Raw genomic sequence first — 16,512 nt, forward strand, 5'->3', positions numbered from 1 at the left:
CTTTACATTTTGGCTCGTTTATTTTTTTTCCAACCATGTCCCCAGAGGTACACACATTCTTCAGCTGATGGATACGGGAAAGAGATGGGTTTGGAACTGGACCGTATTTGGGCATCATAAGTTTTTAATACTTACGGAGCAGACCTTTTCGTTTTTCCCATTAGTTTGTCCTGTTGTGTTTCTAGGAGAAGAACAGAGGAATGAAAGCTTCCTTCTGAATGATGTGGTGTTAGAGCAGAATTCCCCTGTGGGATTTCCCCTGCACATCTGTCTTCACTGAACTGGAAATACATTTTACAATTAAGGCTGCTGTTAACTGCGTACAAAACTGGCATACAAAACTTACTTGCCTGGTTTATCTATAGTGGTAGAAACCAGTATTTTTATCCTGATTAAAATAAATGTTCCCCTGTTTTTGCAAGATTAAATAAGGGTAACATTAAGGACCTGACAAAAGCAATTGAACAAATGTAGAGACTGCATGTTAACTTAGAGATTTCTGTTAGCTATAAGCAGGGTTTTCCAAACGTTCCTGGTGACTGTCATTATGCTGTCATTACTGCACATCCCATTGCAAGTCACTGGTGAAAAAGTTTGTGCAGTGAAGGCCTCACTGCTGACTGTTTCATATTCATGGAGAAGTCTGTGCTTGCTTTAGAGACACGGCTGGGCTGTTCTTCCTTCCCACTTATGTTTAAGTTACCGGTATATCCTGACACCTGCAGTATCTTGCAGACTCCCCAGACTGGTGCAGTTGTGCTGTGCATCTGCTCCAGACGGGGCCTGATCCTTATTGACCAACTGTGTAAAGCAAATCCAGCATAACTTAACCGAGAGCTTAGACATTCAAGCAAGGCATGCAGACAGGAAAGGGAAAATGACAACTGCAAAGTACTAGCCAGCAGCTTGTGGAGAAAGCTTGTGGCACAAGTTTCCAACTCACGATGTTGTTCCCCTCCCATATATCCAGGTTGTGCTGTATGTATGTTGGTAAACAGGCAAATGCCCAGTTCAGCATTTGTTTTTCAACCAAGCCCAAGGTAACAGTTTTTAACATGCCAAAGCTGCTAGTAACTTGTTTTGCACATGTTCTTCAATTGTCACCTCCTCTCACCAGAATGACAGATGTACAGTTGTCCTTAAGATGGAATTTCTCTGCAAAGGCACCACCTGTTGAAGTTGGTGTTGTGTGTCAGTGAAGAAGCAGCAAGACAACTGGATGTTACAGCTGGTGGTTCTGCCATTTTCCACGACGTAGGGGAGAGGACAGCCTGTACAGGATATTTTGTACAATGATGGTTACAGGAGCTTAGAGAGATCTTGCGTTAGAGATGAGAACTTGGCTGGTTAGGCTAGTGCTAAATGCCCTTGTGACAATGGCTGGTATGAGAGGGATTCAAAATGGTCCCAAATTGAGCTTGTTCAAATCCCTTGGAAAAGGATGACAACCTGAGACCATTAGCTTAGCTTTCATGAAGTGCGTAGGCAAGAATATTTATTCCCTTCTGCCCTACTGTGCGAGGTATGTTTGAGTCTAGCAAGAAAAGCATCCGTGGCAATGGGGAAGGGAGTGTCTTACAGCTCGTCGCTCTCTGGTAGAATCCGTACCCAACCTTGCGGTGCTCTGTTGAAGTTGCGTCTGTGGGAAATCAGCTCCAGAGTGCTCAGGTTATCAAACTCCATTGCAGGCATAGAGAATGTGTCACTGATTTGTGCTCTGTCAAATGGGATGGGAGTCCTGCATCACAAGAGAAGGTAGACTTAGCTCGTCACAGAGAGAGGTTGTGCATGTTTGTAATGGTGAGGGACAGGAAAAGCAGATCTGGACTTTTTCACTCCTTATGAGCCCGGTAGCAGCGTAACAAGACCTGCAGCAAATGACAGCCCTTTTCTTCCTGCCTAAAATGCCATTATAATCTCTGCTAGCCTAGCAAGATACTTCTGTTGTATAGAGTGAACCTCAGCTGAAGCTTTGGCAGGTTTCACATAGTGTTTTGTGGTGCACGAGTTTTAGTGGCCATACTGGGGAGAGGGGAAGCCATAGTCTCTCTTTTTATGGGCTCTACCAACAGCCATAGAGATGTGCTGTATGTGAAAAGGATCAGATTAGGAGAGCAGGTGACAGGGACGAGCCCACTGATCTTTAAAAAGGGACTCATCTGCAGTTAATGTGTTCGGTTAAGGACTGAGGCTATGTTAGTGCTGCCTCCTGATTGCTCTAGCACATGTTCAGGCAAATGTCTTTTTCTTGGCCTTCACTCCAGTCTGTGTTTTGGGACAGCTTCTTTTGAACTATGACTAACAGGAGGAGCAGTGCGGGGGCAAGAGCTGTCATCCCTTTCTGGAGAAATGTGAAAAGGGGCTGAGGAACAGAGCACCAGGCCCCTGAAGAGCCAGGAAATGCTGGGTTTGGAGCAGTGCATGTACGCTGATCTAGCAATGAGGCATAGCTGGGAATGTTTGCTTTGGGAAGTGTTGTTCTAACATGAATAACGTGGCACTGTTTTGCAACAGCATCCTAGGGAGAAATAAGGAGGGAGAAGGTAAATGGGAGAGATTTGTTTCAGATATTCTCTCCCTCTCTGGGAAAAGGTAGTCATTTTCAAAGCTGTGTTCTTGCTCTCTCTCAAGGTGACACACCTTAGCAAGCTAGCTGGATATCTTTGCACCACAACCTGAATTTTTAAGGTTGGGAATAAATCAGTCTGCTTTAATGCAGTTGCTATTGAGATGGTGAACTTCTCATTGGCCTGTGACAAATGTGAGCTGTGCTGGGATTCACCTTGCTATAGGCAAGACTGCTGGCTTCTCACTAGCTGATTTGATCCAAAAAGCATGTTTTTCTGCATTTTGGTATTTGATGAACTGAGAAGTGATTTAAAAGCCAACAGCTTGGAGGACCATAAAAAAACAGTTAAAAGTGGATTGGCTCTCTGCTTCTTTATGCCTCAGTGAAGAATTAGAGGAGGTGGCAAGAGGCTTGGTGTTAAATTAGCATCCATCTGTATTAAATAACAGTTCAAGACTTTAAATAGAAAGGCAGCATGCGAGAGGGGAGAAATGGTACAGGGCAAAGCATTATTCAGAAACATGCCCTTGCTTCAGTCCCCATCCATAAATAAATGCTGAGGCAGAAACATGGCTAAATGTTGAAAGAAAAGAGCCAAGTGTCTGCAGCAGCTTCTTGTTCTCCCTCAACAGCACCTCCTCTGATGTTACTGCACCAGGAAACTTTGAGATGATTGAATAACCTGGAAGGAGATACTAAGGAAACTGCTAATACAGCTCCTTTGCTTCTCCACGCTTTCCCTCAAACAGTTGACTGGACTTCAGCCTGCTTTCTCTTGGCTGCCCTCTGGGTTCTTGTTCCTTCTGCTAACCCTGCCATCTCTTCCCTTCCCTCTCTCATTTCTCTCCTTCCCGCTCCAGTACTGATCAGAACACCGTCACACTTTCAGTATGGAGATGCATGGGGAAGAATGCCTCCCTGGAGAGGATATGGAAGAGGAAACACACAGGTCTTAAGTGTGCAGCTTGCCAGGCACTAGGGCAAAGCTCCAGTGCTGAGGCTGAGAAGATCAGAGAGCAGCAAAGGGACAATGGCAGCATTGTCTCCACTCTGCCCGGGTTCAGGTTGATCTCTGCCCTTTGGGACGGCAGAGAGCCATGTTTTCAGTGTGGAAGGGTTGCTAGTCCCCCTGCAATGCCCTTCTGCCAAGTTTTCAAAGCAGAGCAGTGATGCTCCATGTGATTTAAATCCAAGCACGGTGAGGCTTCAATAAAGTTGCTGTCTACAGAGGTCACCACTGCTGCAGACAGTCTGAAGTGGGAATAGTGCTATATCTCAGTAGGGAACTCCAGTGGGAGTCCAGGCACTCACAGCTTGCCTATTGGAAGGTGACTTTGGCCAGGCCACCAGGACTAGCATCTTTTCATCTTTATGAAAGAGGCTTTCAGTGAGCAGGAGAGCCAGGGCCTCAGTTTTCAGATTCCTTGAGAAGATGTTCATTTTAAAAGTTCAGTTCTCATTACTCTAGCTTGTGTTGCAGGTACTTTGCTACCACCAGAACTCCCTCTCCTGAATCCTCACCAAACACCTTTCCAGAGAGTTGATTTTCCTTGAGGGTTTCTGCACCAGCATCCTAACCTCAACCCCAGTGTAGTTTGGAGGCTCTGAGGAGGCACACCAGCAGTGCTCTGTCGGAAGCAGCCTCAGGATAGGATGTGGAGCTTGCCAGGCTGAGCCACCAGTAAAAGGTCTGGAGACTTCAGTCTCACGACTGTGTTTGGAAGGAATCTGGTGACATTTTAGCACCTTGTGGAAAGATTAACCTTGTACCTCCCACTGCTTCCAGCAGCTCTTGGGTACCTTAAGAAAACTGAGACTTGACGCTGTCTGCTGTCATTCTTCTACCCAGCCCAGACCTGAGTCTGGCTGGGAACTGTGGCAATTCCTTCTCCAGGACCGCGTGAATGAGTCCTGGAGAAGTCCTCCCAGATTTCAGTGGTCATCCCTCGGTCTGAGGTTACCCAGTGAGATCAAGTGCTCAGGGCTGCACAAGGCAGTGACAGAGCTGAGATGAGGACTGGGGAACTACTGGAAGCAGGGACCTTTGCAGAGGGGCCAGAACGGAGCTTCTAATATTTTCTTTGCCTTTTCTCAACAGGAAAAGATTGACCTGAGCCCTTTTTTTGTTTACACTGCTCCCCTTTGGTGTATAAAGGGGGCATGGACTATTTATTGTGTTTTTTCCTTGCAGGCTAGCATGTGCTGTTCCTCCTTGAGGCTTCATTGTCGCAGAGGAGTCCCAAGGAGGAAGGCAGAGCAGGATTAGTGCAGCTCTCGCTTTGAGAGCAGGGATCCACGTGCCTTGTCCTGTTCCAGTGCTGCACCACAGCCCTCCACCCCCTTGCTCCAGGGCTGTGGAGGCGAGAGGCTAGAATGGCTTAGCAGAGGAACAGACAGCCAGAGGCCCCACAGGCTGATGTCTGAGCCCCAGCCAGACCCGTGGCCAGTGTTACCTGTTGAAGCTTCTGAAGTCCCCGTGAGTGGGTTTCATAGGCAGCTGGTTCTCGCTGTCCGCAAGGTGGTCCTTCTCGCTGAGGAACTCCTGCCACGGGGAACGGTAGCCCTTGGGGATGGCAGTGATGTTAAACTTCTCAGGGGGGACTTCTTTGAGGGGGCCAGAGTAGCCTGCATTTGGGAGAGAGATAGCTTTTGCTGCTGCAGTGGCAGCCAGACTGTGGCAATGAGATCCAGGGCTAATGGTCCCTCCTGTGCAGGGCAGGTGAGCCTGGGAACAGACCTGCCTTTGCACAGCCATGGAGGACCTTCTGCTGTGGGGGGAAATATACATCTATATGTAAAAATATGTTTATATATCTATAAATACATCAATATATATATTTATAGATGTATTTTTCCTAATGTTGATCCCCATTCTGATGTTTTTTAATGATAACCTGGAAGGCCTGAGGGGTAAAATGCCTGGATGTTGCTCCTGGAACTGAACCCTTTAAAAAATATTTTTTAGTTTTTTTCCTTTTGAAGAAGACTGTTTTCCAGAGGCAGTTTGATGTGCTCTTTCAAACAGGCCATACCAACACTGTCTGTTTTCACCAAAGTTTGTGGGATGGTTATATGGAGGATCATCAGCACGAAGCAGCTCACTAGCTCCCTCCAGGCCCAGCTTGCTGCCTCGGTGGCTGGGGCTGCTGTGCTGTGCTGCAGTACTCTTTGCAAAATGATAAGAAATAGGGCTGTCCTGCAGGAGTGCTGGAGAAGGGCAATGCCTGGGAGCATATCAGGGCCTGGGGAAAAATAACCTAGAGACCGGAATTCAGACCAGTCTGCTGTGAGAGCAGTGAATTGCAGGGAGACTCTGCACAGCTTGTATTCTGCCTGTCCACGTCCCAGAGGGCAGATGCCTCCCATCCCTGAGGCTGCCCTGCAGGACTGCTTCCTTCTGCCATTTCCGCAGCTCCTGCGGTGTGTGCAGTGCTTTATGGATAGATGTAAAGAGGAGAAACCTGTTTCAGCCCTGGAGGGGTGGCTCTCACCAGCACAGACTCCAGCGACGGAGGCTGGCCAGACGAGGAGTGAGGGAGTAAGGTGAAGAGCACAGGCCTCAAGCTCATGCCTTAGAGGGACAGACCATAGTGCCTTGCCCATCTCCCACCTGGTGTCCCCCAACACTGGGATCCTTCTAGGGATTTCTATAGCTCTGTACTAAGATCACAGTGAAGTTGGCTTTGTGGTGTAGACAACATTTACCCGGGGCCAGAGCATCTGGGTTGAGAGCTTTGCTCATCTGCAAGACTTTCTCTGTCTTCTTGGGCACTTTGGGAGGGCCCCCCCGGGCCGATGCTGCCACATGGAGCTCGGAGTGGTAGCTCTGCTGGCCCTCAGCGACGTCACCCGCCTGTGGATGAGAGAGTAAGTGGGGCACTGGGGGAGACCTCAGGGCAGGTCATCTCTGCTGCCTAAGGCAGGGTTCACTGGAGAAGGTGGGATGCTAGCAGGGCAGCTTTCCTATTGAGCAAGGGAGTGCAAAGCAATCAGACAGCCCAGAATCCTCAGCAGAGGACACTGTTAAAAGCACCTCTGAGCAGCTGTGCACGCTGTTATCAGAGCCTGCAAGCGGGAGCTGTCAGTGCCTGTCCAGAAAGGCCTCATTCAAGCCCAGAGCCCTGGGCAGAAGCTGGAGATCAGCAGTCCCAGAGGTGCCATCAGTCACCCCTGAGCAGCTATGCTCGAGCCTGGGGCAGCAACTGCTTCTCCACCTACTCACCGTCCACTCGTTTGCCGTTCCCTCCAGGTAGCCTTTCTCCATGCCTGCTCCTGTCCCCGAGAGCTGCAAGAAGCAAGGAGAGGGGTTAGCAGGATGTGGAGGAGACTGTGAACCATTCCCTTCCTCTTCTGTGGACCCCGAATGTGACATTTGGCCATCCTGTACGTCCAGCCCCACCAGACAATTGCTTCTCTCTCCTCTCCCTTAGTTTCAGACCAGCCTGGAGTAGCCCTTATGCTTGGCCGTGGGCCCTTGAACCCAGCAATGGGCCCCTGGGCTTTGCAAGCCATCTTGATAAAACTTATTGCCATTAACTGAGTGTGGCAGTCCTGCTGAGAGAGAGCTAGAGCCCCCCTGAGAAGTGCTTTCCTGCAAAGGCTGTGAAAGCTGGGGAAATGCCATCCTGCTCAGAGCTGGGGTGTCAGGAGCGACAAGGAGACCCACCTTCCTGTAGCCACTGGGATACTCAAAGATGAAGCGCTGCATCCGCTTCTGCCTCTGCTGGAAGAGCTGGGAGCCCCGGTTCGTCCGCAGTGACAGCTCCTCTATCATCACGTCCTGTGGTGTGCTGACCTTCTTGCCCAGGTCCAGCCGGGGGGCTGAGGACACGAGGGAGGAGCACAGCGGGAGCTGATGTCATTGTAGTATGGAGGATTCCCAAGCCCAAGGTAAGGAGAGGACAGCAGTATCCCCTTGCTCTGGCTGGGCAGAGCCTATACCAGCCCCTCAGAGGGGTCTGCATCTCACAGAGCTTGGCCCTGCGACCCCACCCGCACAGGAATTGTGCCAGTGACCAGTGTTTCCTTGGTGTGGGGATTCGTCAGGGAGTTATCTCAAGTCCAGAGGCTCAAAGCAACCTCTCATGGTCCAGTGCATAGACCCCTTCTGCTCTCAACAAACATTTACTGTCCCTTGGGGCTGTAATGCGAGAAGGGACCAAGAACATAGACATCAAGGTCCCAGGGACTTGGGCCAAGGGCTCCAGCCGGAGCTGGATCCAGCCCCTCGGCATGGGGAGTGACACCCCACGCTGTCCTGGGAACTGCAGGACCTCCTGGTGTCTCTTACCATCTCCTGGTCCTGGTCTCATGATGGTCATCGCCTGCTGTCACACTCCTGGTGTGGGTCCGTGGAAGGGGGCTGGTTCCTGCCCAGCTGGAAGAGAGAGGCAGCCCCGTGATGACGGCTGCAGCGCAGGATGTGTCAGCCCCCAAGTGTGCTGTGGGGAGAGGCCAGGCTTTGTTTGGCTTTGAGTCTTGGGGCCCAGGTTTTCCCTCTCTGGTTTGGAGAACATACAAGTATTGCCAGGCCAGGGAATCTCCTCTGGGGAACAGCTGAAGAAAGGGCTTGTGCTGTGCTGCGCTGGGGCTCTCTAAGGCCCAAGTAGCCAGCCTCTAGCAGGGCAAAGATGTAGAAAGCGGCTCTTCACCCTCTGCTGAGTCGCAGCTGAGCTTCAGACTGTCCTTTCTGCCAGTGCAAGAGCCTCCTCCTCTGCACCTCCTGCCCTCTGTGCTCTCTAGATACCTCTACCTGGAGTTTCCCTGCTTCTGCTTCTTAATGTCACTCTGTGCTGTTTGCTGCATTTCACATCTCCCCAGACAGCATCATTCCTGCATTACTCTCCATTCGCTGTTTGGGAGGAGCTCAGGCACTGTTCCCAATGGCAGTCTGTCCACAGCATGCTAGGTCAGGCTGCCCGGTATGGCCCACCAGCCTGGTGACCCTCAGCTGCTCCTCAGTTCAAGCTGGGAAGCAAGAGAGAGCATAGCCCTGTCCAGAAGTGTGGTGCAAAATTCACTGCTGCTCCCACTACAGCGCTCTCCTGGCACCCCGCAGCAGGGAGTTCCCTGGGTTAACGTGGACGGCTGCGAGCAGAAGGGTGTCCTCCGCTGTGCCTAGCACCTCTGGGTGCCGTCACTCAGTGTGCACCAGCCAGTTTTTGGATTTGTCACTTGTTCATCTCACGCCCCACCCGCCTTGAGACCCTTGGAAAGCCTGGACCCACCACCTGGCCTCTGTGCTTGTTCTCTCTCCCCTTCGCCTTTCCTTAAAGCAGAAAACATCCCCAGCTCTCTCCCTGCCTGCAGCGAGCTGGTGTCCTTCGGCACCTCTCTGAGCCCTGCTCGCAGCCCACCAGAGCAGCCCCCGTGGCCTCGCAGCCCTCCTGGGTGAGCAGGGGCCCTGGCTGCCACCTGCACCGGCGGCTCCAACTTAGCAGGAGCTATTTTAAGCCTGCCCTGGCTGGAGCGGGAGCTGAAACTCTGACCCTGCAGGGTACGCGAGCCCACGGACGCCTGGGCTGATGAGCCTAGTGAGGGGCCGAGCTGTGCCCAGGGCTCGCGGATATCACTGCCCTCTCGCAGGGCTTGCAGGGCACCAGGCACTACAACGAGGAGCAAGGGCTGGGTTGCTCCTTAGCTTCCAGCTGTCCTCGTCTTCCTCAGGCCAGGGACAAGGCTGGTCCCACTGGGGAAGTGGGTCACAGCTCACAGCATGTGCTGAATACAGCCCCCTTCCCCAGCAACACTTGGAAATCCTCCCTGCCCCACGCGAGGGGTCTCAGCTACCAGGGCCAGGCTGACCTTGCCTCCCTCGCAGCCGCTGCTGCCGGTGAGAGCTCTGATACCCGAGCTGCACCATGGCCCTGGCCTGACCAGGTGCCTCTTCATCCAGCCTCTGAGCTGGGGCTGGCAATGGGGCGGCGCCAGCAGCTGCCCACCCGGGGGCCTCCTTGCTGCAGGAAGCAAATATCCCTGCCTTTCCAAAGCAGGGACTGCAGTAGTGCAGACCAGCCTAAAATTTCCCAAGGCCTCCCGGGCGCAGGCTGAGTGTGGGTGCAAGCACACTCCCGCGCGGCTGGAGCGTTCGTCTCGGCAGCGAGTGCAAGGAGAGGGGCCGTGCATGGCCCCTTTGGGTGTTGCTTAGCGTCTGTTGCCTCGGGCCAATGCTGATGCATCGTTGCATAAAAGCACCCCTACCCCAGACTTAGGGGTTCCCTCAGGGGCTGCCATTACTCAGTGCCTGGCACAAGGGCCCACATCCTTCCGCGTTAAATATTAACCAGCCTCTGGGGGCATCAGCACAGCCTTCCCTCTGCCTGGCACGAGACCCTGGGACTGGCAATCGGGCTCTTCCCTCACCCTGCCTCCCAGTGCCCTCTCCCCCCAGGTACCAGCCATGTCCCATGGGAGATCACACTGCGACCCCCACGGTGGCGACGTCCCCATGTCCCCACTGCCACAGGGTGTCCCCAAGCCCCGCGCGCCCACACGTTGCCTCCCCTACCTGGCTGGGGGACAACTCAGACTCCCTCCGTGCCGGGGACTGAAGATGCTCTCCTGCAGCTCTGGGGAGCAGGCTGCAGCTTGGGTTTGGCCACCAGCACTCGGTGGCCCCAGCGAGCCCTGTGCAGCAGCCTGCCGGCTCCCTGCCTCTTGCCCTGACCCGCGCTGGGCTCCAGCCTGGATGTCAAGGTCTGGCCGTGGGACAGCAGTTATTTCTGGTTGAGAAAGGGGGCGGAGCAGGGCCAACCCTTGGGGACAGGGATGCCGTCACCCCCGCACGGAGCAGGGCCAACCCTTGGGGATGGGGACGCTGTCACCCTGGCATGGCCAAGCCCAACGGCTGCTGAGCGCAGCCCCTGGCTCCCCCCACGCACAGGCACTGCTTGTGCCTGCACCTGCATCTATTCCAACCCCATGTCTCTGTGCCGGTGGGTGCATGGCCCTGGGAGTGCTCAGACACGTTTGCACACCCTCCGGCCTGCTTGAGGATGTCACAGTGTCACCTCTGCGGGGACGGAGCTGCTCTGCCGGTACCGGACCCTGCTGGTACCCAGGCACCCGCCTGGCAGCTGGTGACAACTTTCCCTGTATTCTGCTAGCGGGGGGGGGGGGGGGGGGGGGGGGAGGGAACACACCCGGGATGGGGCACAAGCCAGGGCTGGATGGGCTGTGCAGAGCAGGGACGAGCCATGCTGAGCCCTGGGCAGGATCTGTGCCCCGTGCTGCATGTTAGCAGTGTGACTGGTGAGCACAGCTCAGCCCTTGCTGGTGCAGGCTCGAGAGAGGAGGCCAGCAGACCCCAGGCATCCCCAGCCCTGCGTGGGCGTCCGTGGGTGCGTTTGCCTTGGCACCACTTCTGTCATGGTCCTGGGTGTTACCTGTCTCCCAGGATCGCCCAGACCCCAGATTTGCCAGGACTCCTGGCATGCTCCTTGCTCCCGTGGGCCCCACGGTTTGGCCGGCAGCGTGTGGCTGTGGCGGGGCTGGATGGGTTTTCTGCAGGCTCCGCTTGCTGCCCTGAGCCTCAGCTCTGCCGCAGCCCCTCCGGGCCCTGCTCCTTTGCGCTGGTGTTGAGGAAGAGGCTTGTGTCCCTCAGAGGGGACATGCGGAGGGCAGCGGGAAATGTGGCTGCTCCAGAGCCACACACAGGGGCTGGGATAAAGGCAACGGCAGCCGCAGCCTGCAGGCAGCCCCAGCTGTGCCTCAGTGGCAGCTGCCAAAAAAAAGCACCACCCCCCCTCCTTGCTGCAGCCCTGCAAGCAAGTTGGAGCAGCTGGGTGGTGGGTGCACAGCAGGAGGTGGCTGGGTGCCCCGGAGCATCCAGCCAGGCCGTGGCAGCCCCAGGGGCAGAAAGGAGCCAGGCGGTGTGGGATAATGGCAGTTTATTTCTGAGCTGGGGATACAACTGCGTGGCAAAAGGAAGGTCGTAGTGGCTGGTGGAGCGGAGAGGGGAAATGTGTGCCTCAAGGAGGACAGGCTGGTGGGGCAGCAGCGGGATGGCTGACACAGCCCCAGGCACTGGCTTTCTCTGCTCGAGGTGTCCCAGGGAAGAGAAGGGAAGGGGTGACCCCATGCTCTGCTACAGGGAATGTGCCAGTGCCCGACAGCCCAAACACATTGCCTCGTCTTAGGGTAGGTCCTACCACCCCCAGCGCTGCATCTCCTGGGCAGGGGGCTGCTATGTGTGGGGTTGGGCTGTGTCCTCACTGTCCTAGCATCTCTCTGGCACCCTGGGACTGGCTGAGGACACTAGGGCACCTGGTGCCCCTCTCCGTGTGGCCAAATGCTCTGGGCACCCACTGCTCTCCCCGACACCCACTGCTCTCCCAGGCTCTGCCATGTAACTGCATCGGCCCTGACACCCTCCTCTTTCTGGCACCTGCCGGCGCCTCCTCCAACACTGCCGCCTTGAGCCCCTTGCAGGGAGCTGAGCTCCCCGTGGGGACCCCGTCCCGTCCCTGAGACCCTCTCCACACTGCCTGCTGCACTGAGACCTCCCGCAAGCCCTCTGCAACCTGCACCACGTCCTTCGCCCCTCACATGGCCCCGCCACCTCCTCCCAGCTGGCACCTGTGGCTGCGCCAGGCCATCGGCCCCACTCGGCCCCTCGGCCCTACAGGGGCTGGGGTAGGGGATAGTGGTGAGCACGGCGATGGGGGATAGGGATGGGGGGGAGGGCTGGGGGTGGGGGATAGGGATGGGAACAGCCCTCTCTTTGCCTGGGCTGAACTGGGGGTAACCAGCAAATGGTCCCCTTGACATGACAATAAATAACTTTGGCTTTCTCTTTGGTCACCAGGGGAAGAATCTGGGGAAACTTCTTTGAGAAGGGGTCAAATGTTAAGAAAAAAAAAAAAAACAGTGAAGATTTGAGGGTTTGGGAAATGGACTGGAAAAGCAACTTTTCCTCTCACAAAATCTGAATAGAAATGAAACCAATATGAACTGGAGGCCGGGCCATTTGCCCCTGCCCGGGAACGCTCCCGGAGAGCTGGTGGGCTCGGCCCTGCCATGCCGGGCAGGGAGAGGGTGCCGCCCCGCCAGGGCACACTGCCACCCCGGGCGGCCGCGGGGCGTCAAGGGGGGATGGATGGGGCACGGGACACCAAGGCGTTGGGGACCGACTGCACAACCCGTCCCAGCCCCGCTCCGCCGCGCGCAGCCGAGCAGGCGGCTCCCCCGGGGCCGTGAGCGGCGGGGGCCGCGCAGGGCTGCCCCTGCCCGGCTGCCCTCCTCTCCCTGCTGACCACGCAGTCCTGCCGGTAAAGGTTAGGGCAGTAAAAATAGAGCCGGGCCATGGGATCCTGGGCAGGCAGGAGGCACCTGACCCCGCCGGCACGCCGGAGGAGCCAGGGACCAGCTGGAGGAGGAGGAGGCAGCTCTGCTGGGGCCGCGGGGGCTGGAGGCTGGCGTGGGGGACAGGCTTTCTTTGCACATCCCAGGCTTGCCCCCCCCCCCCGGGCCTCCTTTTCTCTCCCATCCTTGTCGGATAGCCGGGAAGGCGCTGCCGAGGCAGAGCGCGGGATGCATCCTCATTTCAGCTGTGCAATGGCCCCTGGAAGGACGGAGCCCTGTCCCCAGCCTTCCCAGCGCCCGCAGCCCACACCACGGGGCAGGGCCTTGCTTGCCACTGTTTTTTGGCAGCTGCAGCCCCAAGGTTGGGGGCGTTCGCGATGAGGTCCCTGGGACACGAGCTGTCCTCCGTCAGCGCAGGGGTTTCAGCACTGGCTCTTGCTGGTGGGCGCAGGGGCAGGGAGGTCCTCGCGGGCCAGCTGAACTGGTGGCCACGCAGCGGCTTGGAGGGAGTGGATGTGGCCAGGCCCCTTTGCACGCTGGCTGTGGGGCAGGACTGCGCCGCTCGGGGGGGGGGGGGGGGAGCACGAGGCTCCTTGGCTCCCCGGGGACATGTCCAGCTCGGGGCTCTTGGGGAAGGCGAGGGAGTTCACACCTCCCGCAGGCTCGTGGCCTCCAGTCCCCACGAGCGCTGGACGAGGAATGGCCTCCAACGCCGTCCTCAGGCCAGGATGCGGGATGAGCTGGGCCCTTCCCACGGCCCCTTCCCTGTGCTGCTGGGATGCTGCTGCCAAAAGGGCGGTTTGGGGGCTTTTTGGCCTCGTGCTGCACCGGCAATCTTTCCCTCCGGCCTGTTACCAGGTGGGCGCAGAAGCAACACGTCATCGCCCGGGGTAGGAAAGCAAACCCCGTGCGGGGACGCAGCACGGACGACCAGCGCCTTCGCCCGCTCGGGACCGGGAGCTGGCAAAGCTGCCGGGATCCGCCCCGGGGCCGGCCGTGGCCACCACCACCACTGGGTCCTCGCCGCCCGGGGATGGCAGCACCTCGGCTCGCGGCCCAGCCCGCCGCCGGCGCGTGGGGCGGGCGGCCCCGGCGGGCGTGCGGGGGCTCGCCGGTCTAGGAGGTGCAGGGGGCCCCCGGCGGGAGCCCGCCCTGCTTCAGCCGCAGGCTCCCGCTCCAGCCCCGCGGGCAGATGTTGAAGCTGTGGATCCCGGGGCTCTTGGCCCCCGAGTCTTCGGAGTCGAGGGAGACGTCCGAGTCCGTCGGGGACCGGGAGGTGTAGCGCTTGGCGGGGGACCGCGCGCCCACCGTGGGCGACGGCAGGGGGCTCTTGAAGGTTGGCGAGCAGGCGCCCAGGGTCCGGGGGCTGGCGCAGGAGGAGGCACCGGCGGGCAGCGCCCGGGGCTGGAGCCGGTGGCCGTCCGCCCAGCCGGCCCTGGCAACCGCGGGGCTGGTGCCGGCAGCCATGCCGAGCCCCGGCGTGCCGGTGGAGAAGCGCTGCCCGTTGGCCCGGGGCGACTGCAGGGGGCTTTTGCAGGTGGGGGAGAGGCTGCCCAGGGTGCTGGGGGTGCCGCAGGCTGGCGGCACCCGCGGGGACCGCGGCAGGCTGGGGGTGCCCGAGCCGGCCGGCGGGGTGAAGGGCCGGGAGCCCTCTGGCCCCACGGCTTTGGGAGAGGAGCTCTTCCTGCGGGCGGCGTTGATGATGTTCCTGGCGAGCCGGGCTTGCATCTGGCGGCTGGCCTTGGGGTCGGCCTCCTGCCGCAGCGGCGACGGGGACCGCTCGCTCCACGGCGGGGACGCGGAGGGCCCCTCGTCGAGCTCGGGCACCGAGGCCGGGCTCGCCCAGCCGTCGGCGCTGCCCTGGCGCCGCGCGGGCCGCGGCGTCCACGTGGGGGAGGCGGGCAGGGACGACCGCCTTTCCTGGAGGGGGACAGAGAGCAGGTTAGTGTTTTAGCCCTGCGGTGCGCCGCGGGGGACGCAGGGGACAGAGCCCGGCCGTGGGCGGCGGGACGAGCCGGGGGCCGCTGGCTCCCAGCCCCCTCCACCTAACCCCGCTGCCCCCAGCTGCCCAGCAGCTCCTCGCGAGCCGGCAGGAAGAGAGGAGACAGAGCTGACAGTGCACTTGAGTGTATTAAGAAAAAGGAAAAAGATACATGAAAGAAATTAAAGCAGAGTCAAAAGGCAGCTTGTTAATACAGAGACGGAGGCAGGAGCAAGGGAACTGCAGAGGCTCCGGGCAGCTGCCGCAGCACCTGCCCCACGTGCCGGCACGGCCGGGGCTGGGAAACGCTCCCCCCGCCCCGTTCGTCTCCTCCAGCCGCACGCGTTGGGGTGCGCGCCGGGACCCACCGTCCCGGTGCCACAGCTCTCCGGGAAGCCGCCGCAGCCTTCCTCGGCTCGGCGTCCGGGCAAGGGGCAATCCGCCTCCAGGGTCCGAGCCATCCCCACGGCATTAGCGCACCTCCCCCCCCCCCGTGCCTCCCAGGGAAGCCACCTTTGCCCTCCACCATCAACCCCTGCCCTCGCGTGCTCGCCTCTGCCCACGCACGTCCCTCATCTCCCCAGCTCTGACAAGCAGCCCTGCTAATTACCAGCTACGGCACCGCGAGCATTTCTACCCTGTCTTGTAAAGCTTCCCAGGCCTGCGCGCGCCTGGCGGTGATTTACAGCCGCGCACCGCTCCCCGGCCTCTCTGCCCGGGAGAGCTGCTCCTGGAGCTGTTATTCAGCACAAGCCAGGCCTGGAAAAGCGAGGGCTCAGCCATGCTCGCAGGATCTGGGGCAGACAAAACAGATTAGACCCTGGCAGCTGGGACGGCAGGATCAGTCCCAAGCCCGCCGCCGGGTTTTACCAGTAAATCACCTCCCTGGACTTTGCTGAAATCAGGGCTGGTGAGAGGCGAGCGCGTGAACGGGGGCTCGCCAGGGACCATCCCGCTCCGCTGGCCATCCCCGGGCCCTGCTCTCCGACCTCGGAGGGCTGGCGCCTGCCGTGCCGGGGGAGGCACCTCCCAGGAGAAGGTGGCCGAGCCCAGCGTGACCGGGGACCCTCCTGCGCAGGGAGGGACGGGACCCCACGGACTTCCCACGTCCCTAGTCCAGCACCGTGTGGCTCTGCCTGTCCCCTGGGCAGGTGATAAACTCCTCCATGGCATGGAAGCAAACAAGGAAAAAACCCTAAAGAGCAGCAGAAGAGACAGGAGCAGGCACAGTGGGGTGGAAAGGCGGCGTGTCCCCTCCAGGTATGCTTTGGTAAGAGGCCGTTAACAGTCAGCAGGACAGAGAGGCTGCAGAGGAGCAGGCAGAGATGGAAACCACTTTGCAGAGAGCTGGAAATGCAGGTGAGGAAGGGACCGAGCCAGAGACTTGATGCTCCATAAAGTTTCCAGGCAAGAGAAGAGAGAAAGCACCAGAGGCCCTGCCGGTTCGCTTGGGCTCCTGTAACCGCTGCGCAGGAGTCTGCGTGCGGGGGCTGGCTGGACGTCCCCAGCCAGCGCCGCCCCCCGGGCTGGCTGCGCTCCCAGGAGCCCGCGCGGTGCAAACACGCGGCTCCCATTACACGGGCTCGCCAGCGCTTCGTCTCGCGCTCCCCGAGGCTTCAGCTTCGCTGCCGAGACAGGGCCCGCCGCTGGCGGAGAGACT

General features: G+C 58.2%; 2 protein-coding genes across 2 annotated transcripts in view; both read right to left on the reverse strand.

Annotated features, from left to right (window-relative positions):
* MYOZ3 (myozenin 3) lies at positions 1-7,932 on the reverse strand. Its single transcript, XM_067304701.1, has 6 exons — positions 7,860-7,932; positions 7,236-7,390; positions 6,792-6,854; positions 6,275-6,422; positions 5,023-5,194; positions 1-1,738 (listed from the first exon to the last, which is right to left on the reverse strand). The coding sequence occupies exons 1-6, from the start codon at positions 7,888-7,890 to the stop codon at positions 1,576-1,578; spliced, it is 732 nt and encodes a 243-aa protein (XP_067160802.1). The 5' UTR covers positions 7,891-7,932; the 3' UTR covers positions 1-1,575.
* A 3,510-nt stretch (positions 7,933-11,442) lies between these two features.
* SYNPO (synaptopodin) overlaps positions 11,443-16,512 on the reverse strand; it is a 44,274-nt gene continuing 39,204 nt past the window's right edge. The window contains exon 5 of the mRNA XM_067304782.1: positions 11,443-14,791. Within this exon, the coding sequence (XP_067160883.1) occupies positions 13,988-14,791 (804 nt within the window). The 3' untranslated portion in view covers positions 11,443-13,987. The remainder of the gene's footprint in view (positions 14,792-16,512) is intronic.

The sequence above is a fragment of the Apteryx mantelli genome, chromosome 14 (genome assembly GCF_036417845.1).
Source record: "Apteryx mantelli isolate bAptMan1 chromosome 14, bAptMan1.hap1, whole genome shotgun sequence".
Lineage (NCBI taxonomy): Eukaryota > Metazoa > Chordata > Aves > Apterygiformes > Apterygidae > Apteryx > Apteryx mantelli.